This window comes from Octodon degus, unplaced genomic scaffold (genome assembly GCF_000260255.1).
Source record: "Octodon degus isolate 3935 unplaced genomic scaffold, OctDeg1.0 scaffold00042, whole genome shotgun sequence".
NCBI lineage: Eukaryota > Metazoa > Chordata > Mammalia > Rodentia > Octodontidae > Octodon > Octodon degus.
The window spans coordinates 12,955,458-12,965,439 of record NW_004524618.1 but is presented as its reverse complement, the minus strand read 5'-3'; the positions used below and the strand labels follow the sequence as shown (position 1 = coordinate 12,965,439).

The window sequence follows — 9,982 nt, the reverse complement described above, 5'->3', positions numbered from 1 at the left end:
GTTTGTAAATAGGATCACAAGTCCGCATCTTGTACAGCAATTAACCACTAAGAAGAATATATGCAGTGTATTATTTGTTGAAAAATTAAAAAAAAAACAATGGGCAATTAAAATGAATGAATACTTCTCAAAAGAAATATAAATGGTCAGTGAATATATGGGAAAAATGTTTGACATATTGGTCATGAGAAAAATGTGAATTCAAACAACAGTGAGACTCCATCTTACCCCAGAAAGAATGGCTGTCATCAAGAAATCAAGTAATAAATGCTGGTGAGGCTGTGGGGGGAGAGGAACCCTTCGACACTGTTGGCAGGAATGTAAGCTAGCAAAACCGCTATGGAAATCCCTCGAAAAACTAAAACTAGAAATTTCACTCCACCCAGATATTCTCCTTTTAGGTGTTCTCCAAAGAGCTAAAGACATCACATTACAATGATATATACACATTTAGGCTTACAGATGCACAATTCGAAATAGCTAAATCTTGGAAGCAGCCTATATTTCCATCAAAAAGTTGAACAAAGAAAATGTAGTATAAAATACTATGGAATACTACTTAGCCATAAAAATGATAATTTTGAGTCATTTGTAGGAAAATGAGTGCACTTGAGATTACAGTGCTTCTGGCCTGGTTCTCTGCTGCTCATACAAGGCCTCCGGGGTATGCCAAGAATGCAAGGTTCTACTCTGTCCAGACCATTTTTCAAGTTCTGCTTCCAGGAAGCAACATTGAGGGAAGAAATAATACAATCCCTCTGGGACAAAGGGCAGCTCTGCTTCCAAACTGCTAGGAAGTATCTCACTACCAGGGCCCGTGCTCCCCTCCTGTTGGGTGTTCTACTACTTGGCTCAGCACACAGCCAGGCTTGCATCACCTTGTGGCAACTGGGGTTCACGAACTGATAGAACCAGGTTGCAGTGCTGGCAGCAGCTTTTGCTGTGGGTAGAATGAGTCTTTTGTCTCTGACTTCTGCAACCATGTACAAAGCTGTAGCATGCTCACTCAGCTTGTAAGTAGGGGAAATCTCAGGCCCTTCAGAGCTTTTGACAAACAAGAAAAGCAAGGCTTTTAAGAAAGTTTAATATTATGATGTAAGCAATATGTTTTAACCACAGTGAATGGTACCTAGTACATCTTTGCCCACCATTAGCTATTTAGTGCTCTTACAAAAAGTATTAGGAAGGAATAAAAACTAGGGGTTGACATTTAATGAATCCCCTTTACTAAGAACCATAAAACTTCAAGAGGCTATTAAATTTCCTTCAACTAGACACTAACTAGTAATGTTCTGTTGCAGACAGCCAAATTAGATCGAAATATTACATGCAGTCACACAGGGCCAGGCTCTGGAAGGAGATAACACAGAAGACAAGCTACCTTACAACTGTGGGAGGGACAGACGCTCCTGCTATGAGCCAGACCTAAAGACCAAAGATCAAACAATGCTGACCTCCCTAAAGATAAACATCCAGAATTGATCTTCACCCTGAGGAAGCCAGGAAGAATCCTCATTTGATGGCTACCAGATAAAGTCCTGTTTTACATTCATGTCTGCTTACTACGTGACTCCCTTCCCCATTTGGTCCTGGGCTTAATCAATTTTACCTGAGCAATGGTGCATGTAATTTCACTGGTTAACCATAGTTTTGTCCCACTTCATGCCCACCTAAGTGAGTTCCCATGTCTTCTCCACCACCTTAGACTTGCCACACCATGTGGTTTTCCTCTATAAAAGTCCCTGGAAGAGACTGCTTCCTGGGGACAACCTGCTTGGGCCCCACTCCTGTCCCAGACGGGAGCTTTCTTTTTCTTAATAAATATGTTCTGCTTATAACCTTCATTTGTTCCTAAAATTCATTCTTCAGTGTTAGAGAACATGAACTCATCCATGTCAGGTCAGGAGATCATTTTTCCCCTACATCATTTGGAGGTTCCCTGTATCATTTGGAGGTCACCCACCTGAGATCAGTTTTTCTCCCTATATCAGTTCTACCACTGCACAAGCGTAACACAGGCTGGAGGAACTCACAGCCTAAAGTGCCCTGGGCTGAAACCCACTCACCAGACTCTACATACCAGTTCTTTTGCCTCTTCAAGCTGTTTCTCCACATTCGCAACCATTTGTTTCTTCTCATCTGAAACAAACAATATCAAGGAATTGCTAAGGACACAAATCAATTTAATATTTCTAAACTTCAATTTTTAAATATACTTTCCTTTTCTGATCAGTAGCTTAGAGAATATAAGGCAAAATGAGCATATCATTCTTTGGTAGCTTAGAAACTACATTAAGCCACTAAACCCAGGGTATCTAGAAATACATAATCCTATGCAGTATCTGATTGTAAAGAGATACATTCTAAGACAGACTAAAAATGATTTTGTTTTTAGGAGAGACTATTTCAACAATGGTGGATTTAAGGGTGGTCTTGGGAATCTGCAGTTATAACTAACAAACTGGAAATAACTGATTTTCAAATATAATTTTAATCATACAGAAAAACACTTCTTAGTGAGGCAAGGTCTTAACAATCCTGTAAAAATTATATTTTCAGGAACATTAAGAATAAGATATAACAAAAGAAATATTTGAGGACTAAATTACTGATTTTGAACCCAAAGCCACAACCTTACTCACCACATTTAGGAAGAAAGATAAGCTAGATGGGCACAGTCAGTTTCAAGTTCTAAAGAACTGAAACAGGTTTTACTTGACTTTGCCATACTTTGGTTTCTTGTCCCAATAGATTTCTTTTCCTACACAATGGTCTAGAAAAGCAAAAGTTTAAAGTGGGCACATCTACTAGTTGATAAATTCTTTAGAATCAATCCTAAATGGGAATCTTTAACAGGAATTATTATTCCACTAGATTAACACTAGATTCTGTTCTCCCAAATCTCTTCCTTTTTTTTTTTTTTTTTGCCAGAACCGGGGATTGAACTCAGCCCTTGAGCTTGCCAGGGAAGTGCTTATTCCACTGACCCATCTCTCTGGCCCCATAAAGTTCAGAAGGATTTTTTTTTTTTTTTTTTTTTGGCTGGCTCAGGATGCCTTAAGGGCAGGTTGGGTAGGTAAGGCAGGAGGATCTGGGGACCAAACCATAGCATCCTAAGCCTGCTTTGCTTATGCAGCCACTTAAACAACTGAACTAATGGGCAGGCCCCCAAGTTAACGGGCAGGCTCCCTCCTTCCCTTTTTAACCTCTAAACTGTGAGGAGTAGGGGAGCTGACATGCAGTGTTTGGTGTATATTCTAAATTAATACAAATTCCAGACACACATTTGGAATAGAATCAATTTTCCCCTTCAAATACACATTTGGAGTACCTTGAATTTTCCCCTCCATGAATAAGGGCAGACTGAAATCTTAATTTATGACTCCAAATGTGTTGGCTCTGACACATCTTAATCTCTCCAAAATCTCCACACAGTTATAGACTGTATTTTGTGATAGAATACAAAACAAGACTACCTATCTTGAATGAGAGTGAAATTTTATGTTTACATATCAGAAGGTACATCTTGTTTTCTTTAAGGCATCTCATTGTTAGAAAAGCCAGATTGTTATAGACTTCCAGGACCAGTACGCATCATTGATTCTCTCATTAAGAAGACAAACAAAAAGGCCTCCTTTGACTTGTACCCCCCTTTGCTAACATCTCTCCCCTTCAGCCACAGCCTATCTTCTTGAAAATAAAGGTAGCCTGTTTCCCTTCCTGGTCTCCCCTTACACTCCCTGTCATCTAGCTCCTACCCCAACCATTCCACAGAAGGGATTTTAACTTGGACTGGTAACCACTCCTTTATGCAAACTAACAGACTTTCTTGGGTTCTATTTTTATTCATTCTCAGGGACTTCTAATCATATTCCAGCTTTCCCCTCTCTTGGCTTCCAGATCACCCTGATTTTGTGGTTTCTGCCTTACTATCCTCTGTTGGGCCTCCTCTTTTTCAGCCCTCTTTTAATTACTCGTGTTCCTTGGCATTTAGTCCTTGCTTTTCTCCTTTTATCATTTTTAAACCAACTCATTATGTGTTCATGACCCTAAATCTTTTTTTTTAAATTTACAAATGTTTTAATGACACGCTCTTTTTAAACTAGGCAAAACATACATACATACATACATACGTACATACATACAAACGCACACATACATAAAAACAACAGCTTCAAACTTCTTCCAAGTGCACTGCTATCAGTGGAAAAAGCAGGTTATCTCTAGCCTGTTGACAGTCGAAAGTCTATATATTCAGAACTCTTCAGCAAGAAAAAATGCAATAGACACCCATTCTAGCAGCTGGTATCTTCTTCCAAATGAAAGGGAAAAAATGAAAAAGGGTAAGAGCATGACTAGCAAAGCTGTCAGGTAATATTTTCTCAATTCAATAAATCTTTATCTCTAACCATGACATCCATCCACTACTCCTCACCTCTAATTCCAACACAGACACACATTTACACTGTGAAAACCTGGCAAATTGCTACTTGAAACTCTTCAAAAATCATCACCTCTTTGAAGTCTTTCCTAACTCAACAAGAGTTCAATCACTTTCTCTTACACAAAATACCTGTAATTTTACCTAAACAATGATTTAGCTCTCACAGTAACAAGTATATTTAGCCTTTCAGTTTGGCAGACACACATCTTAAAAGATCTTTATAGTCCTAAAAATGCAGCAATAATCATGTCATACATAATCAGAACTCAAAATAATGATGGTGAATTGAATAAACAATGCAGGAGAGTACAAGCGTTTGCCAAAGAGGCTGCCACCCATCACTCACTCAGATTTCCCAATCTCCATGTCTACCCTGCCCCATTTATTCTTCCTGGGTCCTCGTAGTCAACATCCTCCAAGATTCAGACCTGAGCCACCTGTCAACTTTATTTCCAGTAAGTCCTCTAGGATGTAATCTGCATATTAACTAGGCATCCTATTCCTATTGATGACTACTTAAACAAATGTATTTTCTTTTGTAAAACTTCTAAACTAACATTTAGGGTTCTTTGGATGAATACAACATACAACAGAATTTGTTCTGCCTAACTTAAGCCAAGAAAGAGATCTTTTTAGAATACATTGGATGACCTGCAGAGACCACTGGATACATTGGGAAATCTGAATGAGTGATGGGTGGCAGTTCTCTTTTGTGAACACTTGTACTGTCCTGCATTATTTATTCAATTCACCATCATTATTTTGAGTTCTGATTATGTATGACATGATTAATGCTGCAATTTTAGAACTATAAAGATCTTTTAAAATGTGTGTCTCCCAAGCTGAAAGGCTAATCACATCTATCTACCTCCGTATTTACCACCAAAAGCTGTACATAGAAGGGGCTCACTAAGTGCTTCCTTAAAATAAGAATCAATCTTAGCACTAAAAACCATATTTGCTACTCACAGAAAAATGGAGAAAGAGAAATTTCATCAGTGATGACAGAGGCAAATCTTGCCACTTCAGAAGTTACCTTTTTTGAAGGAATCCATTGAGATTGGGGCAGAGTAATACAAGTCTATTATTTTCTCATAAACCATTTCATAATGGCTGCCAGAAATGATGGAACTGAGATGATCTTTGATGCTCTACAGTGTTCCTTAGAGATGTAAGAAAAGATGACCTGAAATCATAGGGGAGCAACATGCAGGTGGGAAGATGAGGAAATGGACTGAATAGGTGACCTTGGAAATACCTAACAAAGCTAAGATCTGCTAAGCTCCAGGCAGTATTCGTGGGTAAGTCCCAAGACCATACTGGCCCTTTCACAGAGGGCACACACCCAAAAACTGGACTTTCATAGCAGCACCATGAATGTCCATGGTGCTCCATATTTAAATTATCATAGTCCACCCTTAAAAAAATTATTGAAGGAATGATTACTGTTTCACTCTCAGGTAGTAAACAGATTCACATTAATTCAGAAATTAAATAACTTCTCCAAAGTGCAATAGCTAATAAATGTAATTTCAACAGGATTTGTTTTCCTGAAGTGAGCACTCATCATCTATGTATACTACATAAGCAAGTTATTTTTGCATACAGGCTCAACAAATTTCAATATAAATATAAAATGCAGTCTAGTACGATCTCTTTTTCCTATTCAATACCAACTAATGTACTTAGTGCTGACATACACATAACTATTTGCATAGCATGGTTCTCAGTATTTATAGAAGGGCTCTTAAGAAAGCACAGCGAGTACCAGGGCTCACTTGAATTCTGGTACTTGTCTTTGTGCAATATTTTTAAGTAAAAGTAGTGACAAGTTTTAAATAAAAGTAGCAGGTAAGAATAAACACCAAGGAATGTAAAATGAAACCCCTATAACAAAGAAAGATTTTATGTTAGAGAATTTTAAAATGAATATATTGATGTTGTAGTATATAAAATGGTACAGGATGGTCAAAGTTAAAGCCATTCTGAAACTATCCATATGATGTTGGACTACAGTTTGAGATACCAGTCATTTACTCACATTTACCTTACATTATGGTTTGGGGTTTTCGCAAGGCAAGTGATACAGTGCAGGACACATCTTAAATGACTCACCCAGGAGTCATACACAATAAATGCAGGAAATCTGTCCACACACTAAATACTAAAGAATCCAGCTGAGGGCCTGGATCCTAATATCCTGCATAAGTCCAGATGAAAACCTAGAGCTCATCACAATGCCTCTCACAAGTCCAGCTGGAGGCCTAGAGCCCACAACAAAGTCTCATGCAGGCCTGCTTCCTGGATCTGTGTTAGCAAGGCACAGAGGTCAGGGGTGGTAGCTAGAAAGTTCATGCCATCAGGATGAAGGATCTGTGCCAGCAGGCCGGGGGATCTGAACTGCAGCTAGGAAGCAACGCTCAAGGTAAGCACCAGAGCTCCCCTAAAAGTACCACAGACGGCCTTAGCAACAGTGAGGCTCCTGAGCTCCCCGAGCGATGAAGAAAGCTGATTTCCCATCAGGAAAGCCAATGTGACGAGCTTCTCCAAGAGGCTGAGCAGTGCACCATCTTCCCCTCTGGAGCCAGGAAGCGATGCTCAAGATGGGAACCAAAGCTCCTCCAAAGTTCCCTGGGAAAGCCAGCATGACAAGGTCCTCTAGCAGAACAACCCAAAAGAAGAAGCCTCCAACAGCTCCAACAGCATCCCTAAATGTTTCACCAGCTTCTCCTGTTCTGCCTTTATTCTGCTGGCAACAACCCTCAGGTGGGCCTCCCGCACCCAGCACTGTGCTGGTTTAATTCAGCTGTGTGTAATAAGTTGACCACCTGTTAGAAATCCACTACACTTTAATATATATAGTGGCAACTCAGCTCAAGAATTTAATTCTTTCTACAATTCTGATCACAAAATGAATCGGAGAGGAAACAAACTAAATTCAACGGTTAGGTTCAATGTTAGCCCAATGGGGAAATTTGATTGGTTCTCATTTTATTTTGTTTGTGACCAGAATCATGGAAAAGATTAAGTTTGTGAACCAGGGTATCAACATATATTGGTATATACCAGATCCAGATACCAATACTTATAGATCTATTTCTATTGTAGGTCAGTATATGAATTTCTTTTTCTGTCAGCTGACAGGGCCTAGAAGCAATGACATCCCAGTAGCAACAAACACATTTAGTGTCCAGATCTTGGTTTCTTGTACCATTCTTCAATAAGAGAAAACAGGATTCTCTGTCTGATTCTAGGACTGAGATAGAAAATATACAAGATGATCCAAGAATATTTTATAGCACTAGAAATTTAAGTGCTATAAAAACAAAGCAAATCCAAACCATGATAGAAGAACACAGCAACCACCTGAAAGGGCTCCCTACGGTTAAAGCTGAAACAATTTAGATAACAACAGAAAGTAGAATTGGGATGTAATACAAAGTATAAAATAAGTGTCAGTGGAGCTGGGGATGTGGCTCAGTGGTACAGCTCTTGCCTTGTACGCACAGGCCCTGGGCTCTATTCCCAGCACTAACAAAAAATTTAAAAAAAAAAAAAAATGTGTTAAGTGATTCCATACTGAGACAATGACTAAGAAACAAAGATAAATCTCATAGAGAAGAAATCCAGATAATCTATGTACACACTCAGCACTGGAAGAATTAGACCATTAACTCCCTACCTCTTAGGCATAAGCTATGCGTGTGACTTCCTTCCATGCAGCAAGGAAAGAAGAGTCAAGTAATGTAACATTTAGGAACTCTGACAACTACTATCTCAGTCAAGGGATGGAAGTTAGCCTCAACAGTACTAAGTTATGTTGAGTCTGTTAATGATTTGATGAAAAGTTGCTTTACTCTGTAGTCTTCCTCCAACCCACAGCCGATCTAAAAATAACAAAATAAAAATTGAGTAAGCAAATCTCAACTGAAGAACATTTTTTCTTTTTAAGAACATTCTACAAAATGTCTGAGCAGTACTCTTCCAAACTGTAGTCATTAAAAACTAAGACAGTCACAACCAAGAGATGTCTAAGGAGTTATGACTATTAAATGTTTTGTATTATCCTGGATTGAATAGCAAAGAGACATCAAATTTAAAACAAAATCTTAGGGAAATTTAAATAAACTATGCACTTAGTTAATAACAAATCAGTATGGGTTTATTGGCAGCAAGATATGTATCAAATTAAGGTATAGGAGACAAGTCTCTCCATAGTATCTCTGTGGGTCTTTTGTACATTTCAAACTGTTCTATAAATAAAATGTTTAGGGCTGGATTTACAGCTCAGTGATAGAACACATATGAGGCACTGGTTTCAATCCCCAGCACTACAAAAGTTATAAATAAACAGTTTATTAAAAAGAAAAAAACAAAGAAGTCATTACATGAAAGGCTGACCTGAATGTTGAGAGGTCCCTCTGGAATTACAGTGTGGAAAGCATTACACAGAGATTCGGATACACACACGTACACAAATAATTTATTTTATGTGTATATTATTCAAAGATGAATAAAATTGCAGAAGCACTTAAATTTTCATGAGACATTATCTAGGCCACAGGCACCATCTAAAGTCTGTTTTTCTTGCATGCTCAGTTGAAAAAAGCGGGACCTCACTCAACCAGCAGCCCTGGAAGCTGGCTGAGAGCCAGTCAGGCTCCTCACAAGGGGGGAACTGGCTACGGTGCCAGCAGGCTCCTGAGTTCAGACTGGATCCACCCCCTAAACTCTGACTCCTTAAAGCAACCAAAATGTAATGTCAATCACATGTCATTTAAAACTTTCTAGGAGCTACAATGTAAAAGCAGAAAGACAGGTGAAATCAGCTTTAGTAACATTTTTAATTTATGTAGTATTTAGCCTAATATATCCAAGTATTTCACATTTCATGTAGACATTACAGTTCTACAGCACGGACTTTAAGCACAATACAATATTCAGAAATAAAAGCAGATTCTTTTGATTCTCTCTCTACGTTCACTGTGATAAAGCAAGAGATAATCCTGTAACAACGTTCACCCACATGTAGCTTTTGAAATGGTCTCCTCAATCTTTCAGGGCACACTACAGCTAATCTGATAGACTAAATATTTCCATCTAGAAGACATTTTTCTTGCCCCACTGCTTTTACTTTTTCTCTTTGAGTCCCTCTTTGATATCTTGAGTTCAAAGTCCAATTCCAATTTCCTGTCCAAAAACCCTTGAGCAGTCACTTCTCTTCAATGCAGCTCTTCATCAAGAGAATCAACCTCATTTAGGTAGGTTAGGCACAAACTGCAAACAAGGACTGTGGCCCCGGGCTCCTCTAAGAGACAAAGTTGGAACAGTTGGTCCCAGCTACTTCAAACCACTGTTTTCAGCAGTAGCAGGGATATGAATAAGAGACTTACTTAGCACAGACCTCTGCGTAAGAACTATGCTAAGGCGTTACATGCTCTATTTCATTTGATTTGTATTCAAACACTGTATGGTTAAAGCTATTGCCCCATTCACTCCTGTTCTACAAATGGGTGTGGCAGGTGGACAGAATCAAAC

The 9,982-nt window shown here is 38.8% G+C and overlaps 1 protein-coding gene across 5 annotated transcripts in view; it reads right to left on the bottom strand.

Moving 5' to 3' along the window:
- Vti1a (vesicle transport through interaction with t-SNAREs 1A) overlaps positions 1-9,982 on the bottom strand; it is a 417,285-nt gene that overhangs the window by 403,468 nt on the left and 3,835 nt on the right. For all 5 annotated transcript variants that reach the window (XM_023715604.1, XM_023715605.1, XM_023715607.1 and 2 more), the window contains exon 2: positions 2,081-2,139. In XM_023715604.1, the coding sequence (XP_023571372.1) occupies positions 2,081-2,139 (59 nt within the window). The remainder of the gene's footprint in view (positions 1-2,080; positions 2,140-9,982) is intronic.